The sequence below is a fragment of the Mustela erminea genome, chromosome 5 (assembly GCF_009829155.1).
Source record: "Mustela erminea isolate mMusErm1 chromosome 5, mMusErm1.Pri, whole genome shotgun sequence".
Lineage (NCBI taxonomy): Eukaryota > Metazoa > Chordata > Mammalia > Carnivora > Mustelidae > Mustela > Mustela erminea.
Genome location: NC_045618.1, coordinates 146,397,413 through 146,415,374, shown reverse-complemented (window position 1 = coordinate 146,415,374; position 17,962 = coordinate 146,397,413). Strand labels below are relative to the sequence as shown.

Here is a 17,962-nt window from a genome sequence, read left to right as displayed (position 1 = left end):
GGTCCAGGCCCGGGTGGAACTAAAGGTGGAGGAAGGGCACGGATGTGCCCCCTTTTCCCGCCTCATCGCTGAGGGGAGATGCTTCCCCCCACGTCCTGTCCTCGGACCGAGACTCACACCCTGGGCTCCCCTGGTTCTCTGGCCTCAGGACTCGGGCTGCGTCACAGCACGGGCTCCCCCGCACCACGGCTCGGGGACGGCAGATCGCGGGACTCTCAGGCCCCGTGGTCACAGAGCCAGGTCCTCATCACACGATCTCGCAGAGAATCTCCTTGTCCACGTGCTTTGTGGGGGTCCGTGTCTCTGGAGACCTCAGACTGCCACAGGACCTTGGGAAGCTGCTGACAGGCCCTGCCGGAAGGAGAGCTTGTTGTCCTGGAGGGCCATCCTGAGTCCTCTCAGCGGAGACACGGGGCCTGCCACGCAGCGCCGTCAGCCAAGCTCACGGGTGTGCACCGAGTGAAGCTGGAGCTCATTGTCAGCACTGGAACCACACCTTGGAGGAGACCAGTTTTCCTAACCGACGTGTGAGCGTCTTCCGAAATGGCCAGGGCCACAACCATGCTGGAATCCACAAGGAGACGAAGAGGGCAGGGCAAGCAGGTGGACGGGCTCTCCTCACGCCGCCCGCAGGACAATCAGATATCAGCCTTCCCCGGACAAAACGCCAGCGGGAGACCCAGACGGACCTCCCCGTGAAGCACAGCAATGCCACCTCCAGGCTTGGGGGCTCTCTTAGTGTAGAACCACCGAAGGACATTCCTGGCTGAGGGCTGGACGTGTCAGAGGTGTCCATGGCCAAACCCACTGTCTGCAGGGTGAGACGGTGAGTGGGGGAAATGTGTCTGTGGTCCCCAGCACGCTAGCCCCCCGCGAATGGGTAGGAGCCGCGGAGAGGCTGGGAAAGGTGCCCCCGCCAACGGTGGGGACCAGCCGGAGTCGCGGGCGAGAGATGCTCCTGTTCCTCGCCAGGGTCCCTGTGCTGGTGCTGGTGTGGGGGGTGGGTACGAGCACCTGGAAGGTTCAGCACCTCCATCTGGGAACCGCTGGAGGCCGGTCAGAAGGCCCTGCGTGTGGCAGCACCCCTCCGCGACACTTGCCAGTGACCCCGAGGTCGACGTCAGCCCAGTAGGGAATGAAATGCAGACCCAGCCAGCCTGCCTCCCGCGGGGGCCTTCCAGGGTCACAGAGCAGGTCACACAGCTGGCCGGCAAACGTGGCAAACGCGAGCCGGCCGTGGGAAACCATATGTGTGCAGATGCCTAAAAACTGAATCCACGGCGCCATCGTTGGCTAACGAGCACGTGGCAGGTGGAACAGGTATTTCCAGGCAGGCGATGTGTGTAGAGGGCGTGTGCTCGGGTTAGAGGCGGATCCGGCGTGTTGAGAAAGCGCCTGCGTCCTGGGCATTCACTCGATTCGATTCCTCCTTTTTGCTTGTCTTTGGTTCCTGTTTCCTCTGCAGTGCACACCCATGAATCGGACACTGAACACAGAGGACGACTGTGCCGGCTCCGACGTCAGAAGCCAGCAGACCAAGCCCACCGCTGGCTGGGCGTTGGGTGCCCTCTGGCTGGGCTCCTCCCAGGCCCGGAGAAAGCAGCCACACAAAGGGCCCCCACCTCAGCTCCTGCTCCCTCAACAAGCAAGAGTGCTTTCTCGCCAAGGTAACACCCAGTATCTAAGGGAATCGTGCAAATCTCCGAGGCCGTTCAAAGGTCCCAGTGCGAAAAGATCAGAAAAGCAGCAGAAGATTCACAAAAGATGTCAGATGGAGGGCACCTGGGCGGCTCAGTGGCTTAACCTTCGGGTCAGGTCATGATCCCCGCCAGAGTCCTGGGATCAAGCCCCATGTCGGGTTCCTTGCTCAGCAGGGCGCCTGCTAATGTTCTCCCCCTCAGTGTCTTTACGTCTAATAAACAAACAAACAAACAAAACAGATGTCGGGTAGAGACACTGCATTGCTCACTGGCACCAGAATCAAAAATTGCAAGTTAAAAAAAGATGCATGTTTCCCCGGCTCTTGGACACACGTGAGCGTGGACTAAATGTGGACCTCTGGTCACCAGGACACCGCGGTGTCTCACTTTGCTCACGGCAAGTGTCCACCGCACTCCTTAGTGCAGGCGGCCGCTCGGGGGCCGGAGCAAGCAGCCCTCTGCAGGGTGGCTCAGCTGCGGGTCTCGGGTGTCTTCAGGCAATGCAGGGAATGTCAGCAGGGGGAGGGGAAGTGGCGCGTGTGACATTTCAAAGAGCAGAACTCGGGTAGAGGAACGTCTGACAGCCGAGGACGTGTCAGCATGGGGGTGCATAGGGTCCCCAGCAGAATGGACACCCTTGAAGTTGTCCCGCGATGGGGAGATGCTCTGTGCACATCACGTGGGAAACAGCGGCATGCACAGCCGAGCGCACAGCGTGTCCCGGGTTTGGGCACAGGGCACGGAAGAAGGATGCACGCACGCCTGCTGCCTCTGCCCTGGCTGCTCTCGGCCCTGAGAGCGAGACCACCTTTGTGTCTAAACCTTACCCCTTCCCTGTGTTTCCCGCAGTGGAGACAGCGTCACCGTTTGCCACTCCAGCAGGTAAATGTTGGAGAAGGAAACCGTGAGGCCCTGAAACAGGCGTCCGCAGGGTGCTCCCGGACTGCAGGGTGCTCCCGGATAAGCCGCTGGAGGCAGGAGAGCAGCGGCCGCTGGACCTTGGAACCACCCGCCCAGCTCGGGGCAGCTCAGCAGGTGTGGGGCTGACTTCTGGTTTTCCTTGGGGCTTTCCTTATTTTCCTAATGTTTTACAATTAGCAAAAATGATCTTGGTGATCTGAAGGCAACAGTCTTTCTTTCTTTCTTTTTTTTTACGTGTCAGAGAGAGAGCTCAAGCAGGGGGAACAGGCAGGCAGAGGGAGAAGCCGGCTTCCCACCGAGCAGGGAGCCGGATGCAGGTTGGATCCCAGGACTGATCTCACCCAAAGGCAGACACTTAACTGAAGGAGCCCCCCGGGAGCCAGCAATGGTGTTTCTTCAGTCGAAGAAGTGCAGGTGGGCCGGATGGCGGTGGGCCCAGGACGTTGGGTTTGGCACCAGGGCAGAGGTGGGGGATGGCACAGCTCTGAGCCAGACACGGCCTGAGACCAGGGCAGAGGTGGGGAGAGCGGGTGTGGCATCACCCTTGTCCGAGGCGCAGATCCTGTCTATCCAGCAGGTAAGCAGTGGGCGCCCTACCCTCTGGGCCGGGAAATCATGTGTTTGTACGTAAGTAGACTAGGAGTCTGGGAATCGGGATCCAAGCGTTCTACCGACTCATGCCGCACTGTCGCCCGGCTAATCCAGATGACCCAGCTCAGGGGCTGTGTCTCCACCGTGATGGTCCCTCTCCCCAGGCCCTTCCCTTCTGGGGACGTGTGTTTGGGTCACTGGATTCAGCTGAGGCTTGGAGACATCAGGACATCCTGAGAAGCCCAGTTCTTGATCTAGCTGCAGAGGTGGGTGACCGTGCTGGGTCTCGGCGTGGGGACGCATGCCCTGGCCCTCAGCTCCCGTGGAGGAGGGTGGATGCAGCCCCACCAAGCCTCACGGAGAGGGAGGGGTCTTCTGAGCTGTCTGAAAACAAAACCAGTGTCCGTAGGATATTGGTTGCTCCCCCAAGTGCTCCTACAAAATGAGGATGGAGGGACCATCGCCCCATTATGCAGACAGGAGGGGGGTTTGGAGAACTGGCCCGTGGCCGTGTATTGGGTGGAAAGGGGAGGTGATGGGAGCCTTAGGGTTGGTCTCTGGGCTGGAGGCGTGGCCCCTAGTGGTCTGGAGCCTGGCCCTGGGGTCAACCAGGGCAGAGGGATAGTGTCCTGGACTGCAGGCGTGAAATGACATGGGGCAGACGGCGTCTGTCTAGGGGTTATTGGTTTGTGTATCAAAGGAGAGCCCAGGCCAGCGGTTCGCTGTCTCGAGGAATGAGCGGACCCTGGATCTGCATGGCCACAAGGCATCAAAGCATCATAAAATGCAGAAAATTAACGAAATGGCATGGCAGACACAGAAAGCTGCGAGGAGGGGCCATCTGTGGAGCCCCGCCCTGGAACCCGACTGGCCAGGCTGGCTCCCAGGCCCCAGGCCCAGGAAACCCTCTCTGCTTCCTCTCCTGGGTGGGTCAGCTTAGCTTAAAGCCAGTGGCTTTCCAGTCTGATGGCCACACTGCTTTCTGGGGTCCCCTCCAAGAAACGGTCACATCCTAAGCCCCCGGCTGGGGCCCAGCCTGGCTGCTCATGTGTCCCTGGGATCAGAGAGAGGAGGAGAAAACCCAGGGCCCTCCTCACGGTTGACTGGAGGGCACCACCTGCCCTTCCCCAGCCTGCCTTCTGCTCCCTAACCTGCTTACACGGGCGCCTTCATGGGTGCTCGGGGGCGGGCGTCATGCCCTCTGTCTCCCCATGCTTGGCCCTTTGAGCTTGTGGCCCAGCCCATCCGAGGGGCTCAGTGAGCATCTTCTGTGTGCCAGCTGCTGGGGGCTGCCCGGGGGGGCCTGACAGGTGCCCCAGGGGGGCAGCTTCCCTGCGTTCTCGCTCACTGACTCCATTCTTCGTGTCCGCACCCACCTTCGGGTGGCTCACTCGCTCTGTGGTCCGTCTGAGCAGAGCCTTCTTGGCCCAGGGGTGCCTGGGGGGGCTCAGTCAATAAGCCTCTGCCTTCGGCTCAGGTCATGGTCCCAGGGTCCTGGGATCAAGCCTTGCATCGGGCTCCCTACTCGGCAGGAAGCCTGCTTCTCCCTCTCCCACTCCCCCTGCTTGTGTTCCCTCTCTCACTGTGTCTCTCTGTCAAATAAGTAAATAAAATCTTAAAAAAAAAAAATCTTCTTGGCCCTGACGGCACCCCCTTCTCCCCATCACCCAAACCAGCCACACTCTTCAAACCTCTTGCCCTGGTGGGTGCTGCCATCCCCAACCCCTGTCCCTGTGTTCCCTGAAACCCTCCACTTGCATGCAGGGGCGCACACCCTCTCCTCCGGGAGTTTCCCCGTGAGCCCTGCCGGCTCCCAGAGTGAGGACAGGATTCAGCGGATCCAGGCAGGATTCCGGCTTGTCTGCTGTAGGCCACGTGGATTAGGGCTGTCCCCCCTCAGACTCTCAGGGGCTCCACGAAATGCAGGGAACAGGGTCTGCAGCCGCACAGCGTGGCCGCGAGGGCTGAGTGTGGCCGTGTGCGGAGAGGGTGTGCGCCCAGGGAGTGTAACAGGTGGGGCGTCCAGAAGCCAACCACCCCATCCCGTTCCCCAAACTCAACACTGGGCGTCCGAACAACCCTTGGTCCACCAAGAAATCGAGAGAGAAAGTAGAAAGAACAGCAGATTGAACAAAATGAAAACTGAAGACGTTGAAATTTGTGGGATTCGACTAAAGTGGTGGTTAGAGGCAGATGTCTAGCACTGCAAGGCCCGCGTCATAGAGCAAGGAAGCCGTGTCAGTGAGCTCGTCTCCCCCCTACAAAACCAGGCAGAGAAAGAACTGATTATAAACGTCACTTAAGCAGAGGGAACAATAGAATAAACACCAAGAGTAGAAATCAGTGAAACAGAAAACAAAAGCATTAAAGAGATCCAGTGAACCCACTGTGGTTCTCGGAGAGGGTCGGTAACACTGGGAAACCTCCGGAGACCCGAGACAGAAGGCAGAAACGGCCAGTTCCAGAGCCGCGGACGCAAGTGGGGCAGGAGGAAGGTCATGGTGTTGACTGTGGTCATGGGCGGCAGCACTCGCCAAACCCAGCAAGTGGCCCCTGGGCCGAAGAAGAAGCCGGAAGGGAAACTCATGAAATCAGACACATCATTACGTGTGGGTGTTCCATCCCTGCTACAGCTCCACCAAGCTGTAAACAAAACCCAAAAGCATTTTCGGGAGAAATTAAGAAAGACCTAAATAAAAGTCAAGGGGCGGGGGTGGGGTGGGGGGAAAAGGCCAGCAGAGGTATGGGGAGTCTCACAGAAGGTGGAGGCCCAGGACTGCCCCGCAGGGTCCGGGGTCCCTGGTGACTCCTCGGGCTCGGGGTCCGGCCCCTAGGAGGCAATGCCTGCAAGCAAGAAAACAGAGTACCCTCCCCAAGCCCGAAACAGAGCTGGAACCCTCTCAGTGCCTGACTGTATCAAGGAGCGGACCCCTACCCTCTCTGAGTGGCAGAATAAAAATGATTTATTTCTCTCTGAATTGCAAGACGTCTCCCCGAGCCTCAGCGTTTTCCAGCAGGGGGATCCTCATTTATCCCAAAATGATCAGGTGTGCCAGGAGACAGGGTCCCACGAACCAGGAATAAACAGTCAACATGAACCCACGGGTCACCAGATAGGAGAATCCCTGCAACGAACCTTAAAATGTTACTACGTGCAAGAAAACAAATGGAAAAAAGGGAGAATTTATTCAGGGAACGGAGGTCTGAAGAGAAAGTACCAGACGCACGCTGGAGAAGTGACGTCAGCAACTAAATGGATTTTTTTAAGGTTTTTTTTTTTTAAGGTTTTATTTATTTTACAGAGAGAGAGAGATCACAAGTAGGCAAAGCAGCAGGCAGAGAGAGAGGGGGAAGCAGACTCCCAGCTGAGCAGAGAACCTGGACCCTGAGATCATGACCTGAGCCGAAGACAGAGGCTTTAACCCACTGAGCCCCCCAGGCCTCCCCCGAGTAGATGATTTCAACCACAGGTTCTGGAGAGCAGAAAAGAGGATTTGTGAAGTGGAGCCTGGGTGAGTAGAAAATACCCAGGGGCAGGGCAGGGGCGATGGAGACTACAGATCCAGTGCGGGAGGCACGGTGCCCGCTGCTAACGGGGCCTGGGTGTCGCCCCGACCCAGAGCACAGGGCTCCCAGACGATGGCGCAGAAGCAATATTTGAATGATATTGGCCAAGAATTTTTTAAAAAGATGAAAAACAAAAACGGTAGATTAAAGACATTCTACGAATTTTAATTGGCATAAGTACAAAGCAAATACACCTAGGAATATCCTAATAAAACTCCTGAAAGTCAAAATTTACAAGCATCCAGGAAAACTGGTGTCTTATCCTCTGGGTGCAACAGAAAGAGGTGACACAGAATTTTTCTGCAGAAATGATGGGAGCAGGAAGACAATGGAAGGATGTCTTGAAAGAGCTGAATGGCAAGGACCCCCAGCCTGCAGTTCTGTATGAGGGTCGGGCTACTGCTGCCCACCCTGCTCCCCCGGCCCGTGGCCCAGCCGCTCCCCAGCGCCCCACCTGACCCCACACCGTGGGTTCACCCCCGTGCCCTTTCCCTGTCCCCTGCCTCAGGGCTGTGCATCTGGCCTGTGAGGTCTGCAGCCAGGTCCCAGAGGGTGGGCTCCCCTCCAGATGTCTCCCCCGCCCCCGGCACAGGGCCCAGCAGGGACGACCGCCTCCTCTCCCTGCTCCCCACGGCTCCCCACAGGGGCGTGTCGGGGGCGACGGGGCAGGGGCCCTGTGTCTGGAGGCCCGCGGCCTCTCTGCAGGCGCGCAGGACAGGCGGCCAGAGAGAAGAGCTCTCCGGCTGCTTCTCGGGCGCCGTGGCTGCGGTCTCGGGCTCGTCCCAATGCTCCGTCCCCTTCGGCTGTCTGTCCTTGCGGGGACATCTCCCTTCTGCCCCCCGCCCAAGTGTGTCCCGTCCACACTGGCAGCAGCCGGGGCCTGGCGGCGGCCCTCCCCTCCCTGCAGGACCCGGCGTGGCCAAGTCAGAGAGTGACCACAGCCGCCCCACTTGGCTCTCCCGGGGCGCGGAGGGTGTGCGACCTCTGCAGCTCCAGACGCACCCCGGGGGGTCTTTGTGGGGTTTGCCCACGTGCTGGGGGGCCCACGAACACGAGGTTCACCCCTGCAACAGCCTCACGTCCTCAGCAGGAGACGCCATGCAGAATCCCCTCTGTTATCTCTTTCTGTTATCTCTGCAGTTTGCACCATCGAGGACACGGCAGCGGCGGCGAATAGAAGGTCTCAGTGAGCAAATCGAGCCGTGTTGAGGAGGAAGAAGATGGCGCGTGTGCGCGTCTCACAGACACCCGACCGCACTGCTTACGAGCAGCACAAAATCCGCTTGGGTGGAGGGGGCTGGGGGCTGGGGCGGGCTCACGTCCACGCAGGCAGGGAGGGGACGGGTGTGAGCCCAGCCCCACTGCGATTCCCCTGGTGTCCCAGCGAGATGAGGCCCATGAGGGGAGGTGAGCCAAGCCGGCAGGACGGCAACAGGCTGTGGTGCGGCCGGTGCTTTTTCAGGAACGTTTTCCTATCTTCTGCCTGTTTTGGACATGAGTGAAACATTTTTATGAAGAAAAGGCCGTGCTTTAGGGTTTTCAGGTAAGTTCTTCGGGCTCTGGCCTCTTAGGCATCTTTGCCTGTGGCTGGGACTCACTCGGGCCCTGCATGGGCCGCATGGGCCTGACGCCCGGCGCCGCAGTAGGGCAGTGGGCCTGGCGCTGCCGGGTGCGGGAGAGCCGGAGCGCCCATGCAAGGCCAGGCTCAGAGGCCAGCCCGCGGCCCGCACAGCACAGAGCCGGGCCGGCACCTGCTCTCGCCCGATGCCATCCGGCCGGCCCGGCTGGACTCTTGTGCTGGACGCTACGTGGAATCCGTTCGCAGTGCAGGGGGAGGCCGGGGCTCCACGGACCCCCTGCCCACTCTGAGTGCAGGAGAGGCCGCAGCCCTGAGGCCGCCGCCCTGTCCGGCGGGGCTCGAGGCCCCTCAGCTTCTGCGCGCGCTGGGCCGCCTGCCCCCCGGCGGGGTCGTGCCGCGGGGGAGTCCCTGCGCGATCGGCCACGGCTCAGCGCCCGCAGGGGGACAGGGCGGCCCCTCCTCCGGCGTTTGGCCGTTCACTGTCCCACGGTCCTGACCGCGCTCGCGACGGCCCGGTCCGGGGGCTGCGGGAATCCGCTTCCCGGGCCACGTGCAACCCGCGGGCGCTGCGCCGGGGCGAGGCCGACCCGACCGCCGGCTTCCCGCTGCGAGCGCGCGCGTCCCGGGGGCCTGAGCGCGGCCGCGTCCCCCACCCCCAGACCTCAGGGTCCGAGCAGCGCGGCTCCGCGCGTGTCCGCGTCCGCCCGGGGGCGCCGCCCCTGCAGCGCCGGAGCGCGGGTCGCGAGTCGGGCCCAGGGGAACCCAGAGGCGCCCCTAAGTGCCGCCACGGCGGGCCCCTGCGGGGACGCTACAGGGGCCGGGGCGCAGGCGGCCGCGCACGGTCAGGCGGAAGCCGGGGAGCCGGGGCCAGCCTCCAGGACCGCCGGCGGACTCCGGGAAGAGCGCGCGCTCCGCCCGCCGCCCGGCCCCGCCCACAGCCGCCCGGCCCCGCCCCGGCCGCCCGGTCCCGCCCACAGCCGCCCGGCCCCGCCCACAGCCGCCCGGCCCCGCCCACCTGCCTGGCTCCGCCCGCCGCTCCCAGTCCGTCCCCGGCGGCGCTCCCCACTCAGGCCCCGCCCGCCGCCCGGCCCCGCCCACAGCCGCCCGGCCCCGCCCACGGCCGCTCGGCCCCGCCCCGGCCGCCCGGCCCCGCCCACAGCCGCCCGGCCCCGCCCACAGCCGCCCGGCCCCGCCCACCTGCCTGGCTCCGCCCGCCGCTCCCAGTCCGTCCCCGGCGGCGCTCCCCACCCAGGCCCCGCCCGCCGCCCGGCCCCGCCCACAGCCGCTCGGCCCCGCCCACAGCCGCCCGGCCCCGCCCACCTGCCTGGCTCCGCCCGCCGCTCCCAGTCCGTCCCCGGCGGCGGTCCCCACCCAGGCCCCGCCCACCGCCCGGCCCCGCCTACCGCTGGCGCCTGCGCGCGGCCCGTGAGGCCTGCGGGTCCGTGGGTCTGAGGTCCGGCGGCGGCGCCGGCGTCCGGAGGTGGCGGGTTCGAGTCCTCGCGGCCGCGCCGCAGCCCCGGTGCCCGTCCCCGGCGCGCGGGCACGACCGTTGCGGGCGGCGCGGCCGCGGCCTGCGCGGCGAATCTGCCGCGGCGAATCGGCGGGCTCGGCGGCGGCGGCGGCCTCGCGAGAGTCGGGCGGGCGGACGCGCGGGCGGGCGGGGGCCGGGGCCGGGGCCGGGGCCGGGGCGGACGGGCCCGCGCGGGCGCCGCCGTCATGACGGGCCGCGTGTGCCGCGGCTGCGGCGGCACCGACATCGAGCTGGACACGGCGCGCGGCGACGCCGTGTGCACCGGCTGCGGGTCGGTGCTCGAGGACAACATCATCGTGTCGGAGGTGCAGTTCGTGGAGAACAGCGGCGGCGGCTCGTCGGCCGTGGGCCAGTTCGTGTCGCTGGACGGTGGGTCCGCGCGGCCGGGGGCGGGGGACGCGGGGGGGCGCGGGGGCCGGGGGGACGCGGGGGGCGCGGGGGGACGCGGGGGACGCGGGGGGCGCGGGGGGCGCGGGGGGACGCGGGGGACACGGGGGCACGGGGGCACGGGGGTCGCGGGGGTCGCGGGGGCGCGGGGGGCGCGGGGGGACGCGGGGGGTCGCGGGGGACACGGGGGCACGGGGGGCGCGGGGGGGCGCGGGGGCCGGGGGGACGCGGGGGGCGCGGGGGCCGGGGGGACGCGGGAGACGCGGGGGGACGCGGGGGCCGGGGGGACGCGGGGGACGCGGGGGGTCGCGGGGGACACGGGGGCACGGGGGGCGCGGGGGCGCGGGGGCCACCGCGGACCCTGGCGTGCGGTCCCCGTGGCAGCCCTCCCGTAGCCAGGCGGTCCCCAGTGCCCGAGCGGAGGCCGTCCCCGCCGCGCAGCCGGGGGGCAGCGGATCGCGCAGTTCACAGGACGGACGCTGCGGACGCGGCCGCCCTGTCCCTCCAGAGCTCGGCTCACACGGCGGCTGCGGGGCGGCCCCGGCGGTCAGGGCGCCCGCCCCGCGAGCACAAAGAAAAGTTCAGTCGCCCCCGTCCCGCGAGCCGCCGTCCCCGCTGCTCCGCGCGGGCTGTGTCCGGGTGCCCACGTCTGGGGCCGGCGTCTTCCCCTCGGCCGCTGCCGCTGCCTTGGCCCTGGAGGGCCCTGGTGTCCGCGGCGGGTCCTGTCGTGGCTGCGCCGTGACCCTCACCCTCCCCAGGCGGAGGACGGGCTGCGGAAGGCGCTGGACGGGACGACGCCGCTGCAGGCCCGCGGGGCGCCCTGGGCGCACGCCCTGTCCTTTCTGCGGCCCGAGGCCCTGGGAGCGGCTCGCCGTCGTGGGGGCGCGTGTGCGGCGCGGGTCGTGTCGGTCGCGGCCGTCCCCGCTGTTGGCGCAGGAGCGCTTGGGCCGGGTCCGGGTGCTCCGCTTGCGCGGTCCCGCTGCCGTCGGTGAGGCCCGAGTCGCCGCCGCGCGCCGGTGCCGCCCGCGGACTGTGCGCGCAGCCCGAGGTTTCCGGCCGTGCAGGTGCGGAAGCCGGTTCTGCGCCGGGTTCGCCGACAGTCACTACCGCGAGCCGCGGTGGACCGGCTGCTGCGCGCGCTCCGGGGTCGCGGCCCGGCTCCGCTGTCCTCGCTCGCCGGCATCCCGGCCCACCGGCCCTTCCTTCCCGAGAAGCCCGCGGGAGTCGCTGTGCCGGCTTGCTGGGTGCTGTGTGGGTACCGAGGCGATGGCTCTCCTGGGACCCGCGGGGACCCACTCCGGTCCCTCGTGTTTCGGTCGAGGGACGGAGCGTTGGTGCCGTTCTCCAGTGGACACGTCTGGGCCCAGAGGTTTTCTTTCCAGACGGTTCGCAGCCCCAAGTCCCGGATCTTGGGCAGTGTGGGCTGTAGTTTATCCGCGGTCACCCTCCCCGGGGGCGGCTTGGCGGCCGGGCGGCTGGGCCCAGGTTGGTCCATTTGCTCTAAGCTGCAGAGCTGTGGCTGCCCTTCCCTCATCCTTTGAGGTCTGTGGGGTCTCTGGTGGTGCCCCTTTTCCTGGCCCCGCACTTCCTTTCCCGTCTTCTCTCTTCCCTGTCCTGCGGGAACGTTACCGCCCCAGACGACCTTAGCAAACAGCGGTTTGGGGTCTGCTTGGCTTCTCCCTCCCGCTCTCCGCCGGTCCTCTCTGACGCGGGGCGCGTCTGCGTGCTCTCCCGGGACGACTTCCTGGGATGCCGGGGTGAGGGCTGCGCGGCACTGTGTTGTGGCTTTGTCACACTGCCAGACTGTCCCTCGAGTCCCTGGGAAGAGTGAGGTCAACAGGAAGGACAGACGGGTGTAGGAGCCGACACTTAGGGTGCCCTGTGGAAGGGCGCTGTGCTGACCACACCCCACACCTGTCGACTGGCCGCCCTCCCGGCAGCTGGGGACACAGGCTGCAGGGGCGAGGGCACGCGAGAGAGTCGCAGACGTGCGCAGGGTGCCCCGCCGGCGTGCCGTGAAGCCGGTCTCACAGCAGGTGCCCCGGGAAGGCACGGTTCCACGGGTGTGAAGACGCTTCCCCAGCCCAGCCCGGCTCTGTCCCAGGGCTTGTCCTCCGGGGGACCCGCAGGGAGGGGCTGCAGATGCTGCGTGGGCTCTTAGCCCCCAGGCTGGCGGAGAGGCCGCTCCTGGGCCCGCGGCTCCGTGCCCCGCCATCCCCCCGCACCCCCCCCCCCCCCGTGCCCGCTCGGGCCATGACCTCACGACCTGCTGACGTGGGCTCCCCCAGCTCCCGGGCAGACGAGCGCGTGCCAGCGGGCTCCCCTCGGGTCCTCCTCCGCGGCAGCCTCACCTGGAAGCCGAGCTTGCTTCTCAGCGCTCAAGGCCCAAGATCCCCCCCATGGGCCCTCATCAGGGACCCACGGTCACTGTCTTTCCTGAGCCCTCTTCCCTGCTCCTCGAGAGCTGCGTAGGGACAGTCAGCACAGCGGGGCACCTGGGACTCTGTAGATGAGGCGCCAGGACCGTGGGGCCAGAAGCCCTGCCTCTGTGGGCTCCCGACCGGGCTCTTTCCGGCAAGCACCCATTGTGGGCCCGGCCTGGCCTCTGGGGCCCAGGAGCTCTGGTCCCCGAGTCCCTGGAAGATACTCTTGGACCAGCCCAGTGTGAGGCGGGGGTCCAGTGCTGGTGGCTGAGTGCTACTGGGGACCCAGTGGGCACGGGGGTGAGGAAGGCGGCCAGCCGAGACGAGGGGCGGCTGTGTGAGGACAGCACGCGGCTCGGCATGGCCAGAGTGGCAAGTCGGTGGGCAAAGTCGGCCTGGCTGGGGCCGTAGTGGGGTCCTGAGGCGGGGTCCTGCGGCTCCCCTGGGGAGGGGCTCGGCCTGTGTGTAGCTTCCCAGCGGGGTAGGAGTGTGTGTGCGGTGCCGTGTGTCCACCCTGAGGGAGGCAGCAGCCCTCCCCCGGCTGTCCCCTCTGCCGCTGGTGGTGCCGACCCCGCTGTGGACCTCCCCCTGGAGCTGTCGGCCCTGCTCCCCGCAGACGCGGCCTGGAGGCGGAGGGAGCTCCAGGCCGCCTGCGGTTCCTGCTCCCTGGGGTCCTTCCCCCTCTCCCCCGGGGAGCTCTTGCCGTGGTTTCCGTAGTCACAGCTTTTCACGGCTGCAGACGTGGGCTTGTCAGTCGCGGCGTCGGTGAGCGCCGCGTTGTCACAGACCGGAGTGGTGAAGTACTTTCCGCACGTTTGTGTTGATGACCCCCCCCAGCCGCGAGGAAGGTTTGCAGCCCCCAGCTTTGGACGGGGAGGGCTCCCAGGAGCGGGGCCGCCCTTGCTCGCTGGGAAAGGTCCCTCTGCCCTGGGGAACGGTGGGACCCGCGCCCTCCTGCCTGGCCGTGCCCGGCCCTGCCACCTGTGACTTAGGCCTCTGAGCGCAGGGTGGTGTCCTGGCCAAGCTGCCTGCTCTCAGGAGACGTCGGCTGAACTCCGCTCAAGGCCCAGGCTGGACAGGGCTGCTCTGTCTGCGATGTCGCTGGCGGCGTTTCTCGGCCGCCGCGCTCCATGCTGAATGGCTTCCAGAATCAGGGTGTTAATCCCTTCGGAACAGGGTCTTTGGGTGCTGCATCGGGTGGAGAGGGGTCTCCGCTTAGCTCCCCCTGTCACCCTGTGTCCGTGTCCAGGCGGCGTCCCGGGACACAGCACTGCCATCGCCTGGTCCGGAGTTTTCTGGGAGGCCCCGAGGGGCTCGTGTCCCGACTGCTGAGCCCACCTCCAGGGCCTCTGGGGAAGGGCTCACGCAGCAGCGACAGAGACCCTCCCTGTGAGTCGGGTTCTTAAAAGCTGTGCTCAGCCGTGTTGTTGGAGTGTGTGGGCAAACAGGGGTGGTTCTGGGGTGCTGAGGCCCCGCAGCCTGGCCTCCTGTCCCCGGTGTTGAGGTGCTGGTGTTGCTGGCCTTGGTCCCTGGGCTCACGGTGGCCCCTCGGCTCCTGGGTGTGCAGGTGGCGGTGGCGCGGGGCGTGGCATCGGGCCTTCTGCCGCCGTCCGCGAGGGGGCGGTCTTGGCCGGGTTGTCCCGTGACAACCCGCTGGTGCGCTTTTGTTGCAGGCGCGGTCAGGGAAGATTTCTGGTGTGTTGAGAAGTGGCGGGAATTGCCTGATGGGGTCTGACGGCCTGGCACAGGCAGGCCTTTGGCTTCCCGCTTCAGAGCCCCGAGGCCTCCTGCCTTACCGGTGAGACCCGCCAAACACGCACTTTTTGTACCACGCACGTGCGCATTCCAGATTTGGACTCCTGTGACCTAGCCCTGGTGGGTGTCATCTGCTGCGTGCCAGACTCTGCCTCCGGGTGGCCAGCATGCTTGCCGGGACCACTGAGTCTGGAGGGGACCGGATCCCAGAGTGTCCTGAGAGCACCTGATGCCCTGAGGCTACGCTGGGGACCTCGGGGAGCACAGGGCAGGGGTGTGCGCGTGCACCGGCCCCGTGTGCGAAGCGGTCGGGAGACCGCCCCGGGACGGAGCCGTGTGGGACACGGTGGCCGGTCGTCCGGGAGAGGCAGTCAAGAGCAGCACGGGGACAGCAAGTAGAAGTCTCGGGAGAGCGGAAGGGGAGGCCTCGGCGGTTTTGTGAGACTCGGGGGAGGAAGGAGACGGCGTCTAACACCCGCCCGGAGTGCGGTCCCTCTTCTTCTTAAAGATTTTGTTTATTTGAGAGAGAGCACGGGGGTGGGGGGAGCGGGAATCCCGAATAGCATCAGGTAGCGCCTCGGTGGGGTCTGCCTGGCCGCCTTCTGTGTCTGAGCAGGGAGTGGGGCGGGGGGGCCGGCGGGACAGCCCCGGTTCTTGTTCCTGCAGGCGGGGCTCTGCAGTGTCCTTTCGCTTCCCCTTTTCTAAGGGCTGTGTTTATCTGAGGAAGAGGGAGAGAGAGACAGAGAGAGTGAGCACCAGCAGGGGGAGAGGCAGAGGCAGAGGGAGCCCAACGCGGGGCTCGATCCCAGGACCCGGAGAGCATGACCTGAGCCGAAGGCGGAGGCTTTAACCCACTGAGCCCCCGAGGCGCCCTGTTATCCTTCTTCTAATGCAGGAGTCCAGTTGCTTATTAAAAGTACACCCGCATTTCAAGTACGACAACGTGGCGATGTTTCTCTTTTCGTAAATTAAAAGTTGGGGAGGTGCTGAAGACAAACAGGCCAAGGTGTGGCTGCCGTGGCCAGGTGCTTTGAGCGTGTGGGCTTCCTCCTGGTTCCCGTTTGAAAAGATTGCCAATGTAGAGATCCCCAGGTTGGAAGAAGCCACCATCACCGCAACTGGAGGGTAGGAGATGCAGAGCCTTGACCTCAGCCCTGCAGCCCAGGGTCAGGCTCTAGGGGACTGGCTGGTGGTTTGCTGGTGGTTTGGGAAGCCCCTTGGTGCCCGTCCAGGTGGTTGAATGTCCTCTGGGCCCTGCAGCTCTCCAGCCCCCAAGAGGGCCAGCCTGACCCTCTCCAGGCCCTTGAGGACTCACTGCTGGTCCCTGTACCTCCCCGTCCTGTGTGACCAGCTTCTTGAGGACAGGACGTCTGCGGTGGTGCTCTGCTGGGGCAGCAGTAGAAAGCAGAGCTCTGGGTGGCAGCAAATCCATCCCCCGGTGGTGAGTGACCCCTGTCCTGGGCACCACACTCTACTGGATGGGGCCACTGGGAGGGTCCTGAGGCCTTGGTAACCATGGTAACCACGCAGGAGGCAGCTGAGGACGCTGACCGGCTGCAGTCTTGCCCTCCCAAGGCCCCTCTGCCCTGCCGTGGGGCTGGGAGTGCCGGGCCCCGGGCAGCAGGCTCCTGGCTCTGCTCCTGGCCAGCCCAGCCCAGCTTGTGGCCTAGCAGAGCCCACCAGTTGCTCTTTTCCATGTTCTCGTGTCTTATTTCTTCTCGTTGCGGACTGAAGTTAGGACGCGTTTTGCTGAGAGCGTTAAGGAATCTGTGGGTGCTGCTTTGGGGTTCGGTTGCGGTCCCAGGTATGCTGGACACCGTGCTTGCTCTGCACTGCCCGTGCTGCTGGCTGCCCGTGGGTGATCTGGAGGTCTCTGCTGGCCACAGACATGGGTCATGTGCTTTCCCTGGGGGCTGTTCCCGGACACAATCTGGGTTCCCAGCCGAGTTTCCATTTCATTGTCACGTGTGTCCTCGCCCGCCCTGCAAGCCTGACATCCTGCAGCTGAGGCGCCCCCTGCGCGCAGAAGCCTCTCAGCCTGCCGTGGACACTTGCTCACAGACGCACTGGCCCGTAGGACGGGCAGCGCTTCCCCGCTCTGCTGCCGTTCCTCAGCCACCCGACGGTGGGGCGTTTCAGTCTGGGGCCAAGCAGACGGCTGCCTGGCTGTTCGCAGTGTAACGGCGAAGTCCCAGCCCCAGGGCCGTGCAGAGCGGAGTGCATGGCCCGTCCCGGGGCATCTCGGCATTGGTGCAGGCCCCAAGGCAGAGTGCCTGCAGGCCTGCCTGTGGCCACTCCTTGGGACTGGGGCCCCCTAGGCTGCCGTACTGTGGGTGGGCTGCACACGGGTGGGTGAGGAGTGCCTCCTGCAGGCCGGCTGGCTCGTAGGCTCTGGACCACAGAGGCCCACAGTCCTATGCCTCGGGGGACGGGTGCAGTGACCAGCGGCCACGGGCAGAGGCGGGGCACGTGGAGGGCCCCAGGGCGGGTGAGCTGTAGTCCGCGGGTGAGCTGGCTCTCTCTAGCTGCCACGGGGCAACGTGCGCTCTGGACCACGGTCAGAGAGTGTGGGTGGGTGTGGCCCCTGCCATGGCTCAAGGTCAGGGCCACGTGCGTCCTGGCAGGCCTGAGGGTGGGGAGGTTTGCCAGTTGCTAAGAGTGGCAGGGGAGGCCCCAGTTCTGCAGCCACGAATGCTGATCCCACGGTTTCCTTGCTTCAGAAACGCCCCGTGCCATGAGGGTCGGCTGGTGCGGTTCTTTCCTGCCAGGGTCTGACTAATCCGTCTGATTGTTTTTCTAGGTGCTGGCAAAACCCCAACGCTGGGCGGCGGCTTCCACGTGAACCTGGGAAAGGAGTCCAGAGCGCAGACCCTGCAGAACGGTATTCCCCATGGCGGGCGCTCTGGAGGACGGCAGGTTTCGGGGCGGGGAGGGCAGGAGTGGGTGGCCTGCAGTGACCCTGGCTAGTGCTTTCTGAAGCGCGTCGAACAGGAGTGTGTTACTCCTGACTTCTGGGGAAAGTGTCCGGTCTCGCACCAGTAAGTAGGACGTTAGCTGTGGTCAGCTCAGACAGGGACCCGTTCTGCCAGGCCCTCTTGGGTGTTTGCGTGAGGACACTTTCAGGAACGTCAGGGCACGCAGAGGGCCTCCTGCTGCTGCATCCCTGTGTTCTGTGGTCTTCAAGGAGACCCCGCAGCTTCCGCACAGACTCCACAGTAAAGCATCGTGGTGCAGAGGCACACGGACCGCGGGGTTCCCGGCGCGTGCGGAAGTTCGCGCTCTGCTGTGGTCTGTTAACGCGCGGTAGCATCATGTCTGGGAAGTCACTGTGCGTGCCTCCGTTAACAACTCCTCCTTGCTAACCACGCGCACCGTGGCCTGGGCTCCCAGCCCGTCCCCGTCTTCGCTGGAGGAGGGTCCGGCCCCCACGGCGCCGGCTGCTGACCGGTGGCGGGGGCTGGAGGCGGGGGTGCCCGCGGCAATTTCTTAAAACGAGGCAGGAAGGACG

General features: G+C 65.4%; 2 protein-coding genes across 8 annotated transcripts in view; one reads left to right on the top strand and one right to left on the bottom strand.

Annotated features, from left to right (window-relative positions):
* Window positions 1-6,955: 6,955 nt before the first annotated feature.
* LOC116590244 (translation initiation factor IF-2-like) lies at window positions 6,956-10,076 on the bottom strand. The gene is made up of 4 exons (XM_032341834.1): window positions 9,762-10,076; window positions 8,721-9,132; window positions 8,378-8,580; window positions 6,956-8,262 (listed from the first exon to the last, which is right to left on the bottom strand). Exons 1-4 carry the CDS (start codon window positions 10,074-10,076, stop codon window positions 8,095-8,097), a joined length of 1,098 nt encoding a protein of 365 aa, XP_032197725.1. The 3' UTR covers window positions 6,956-8,094.
* Window positions 10,022-17,962, top strand: part of BRF1 (BRF1 RNA polymerase III transcription initiation factor subunit) — a 47,013-nt gene continuing 39,072 nt past the window's right edge. For 6 of the 7 annotated variants that reach the window (XM_032341592.1, XM_032341590.1, XM_032341589.1 and 3 more), the window contains exons 1-2: window positions 10,022-10,258; window positions 17,255-17,335. In XM_032341592.1, coding sequence (XP_032197483.1) covers window positions 10,075-10,258; window positions 17,255-17,335 — 265 coding nt within the window. In that variant the 5' untranslated portion in view covers window positions 10,022-10,074. Of the gene's footprint in view, window positions 10,259-13,891; window positions 14,498-17,254; window positions 17,336-17,962 lie in introns of those variants that run through there. The other variant, XM_032341593.1, reaches the window with a different exon arrangement.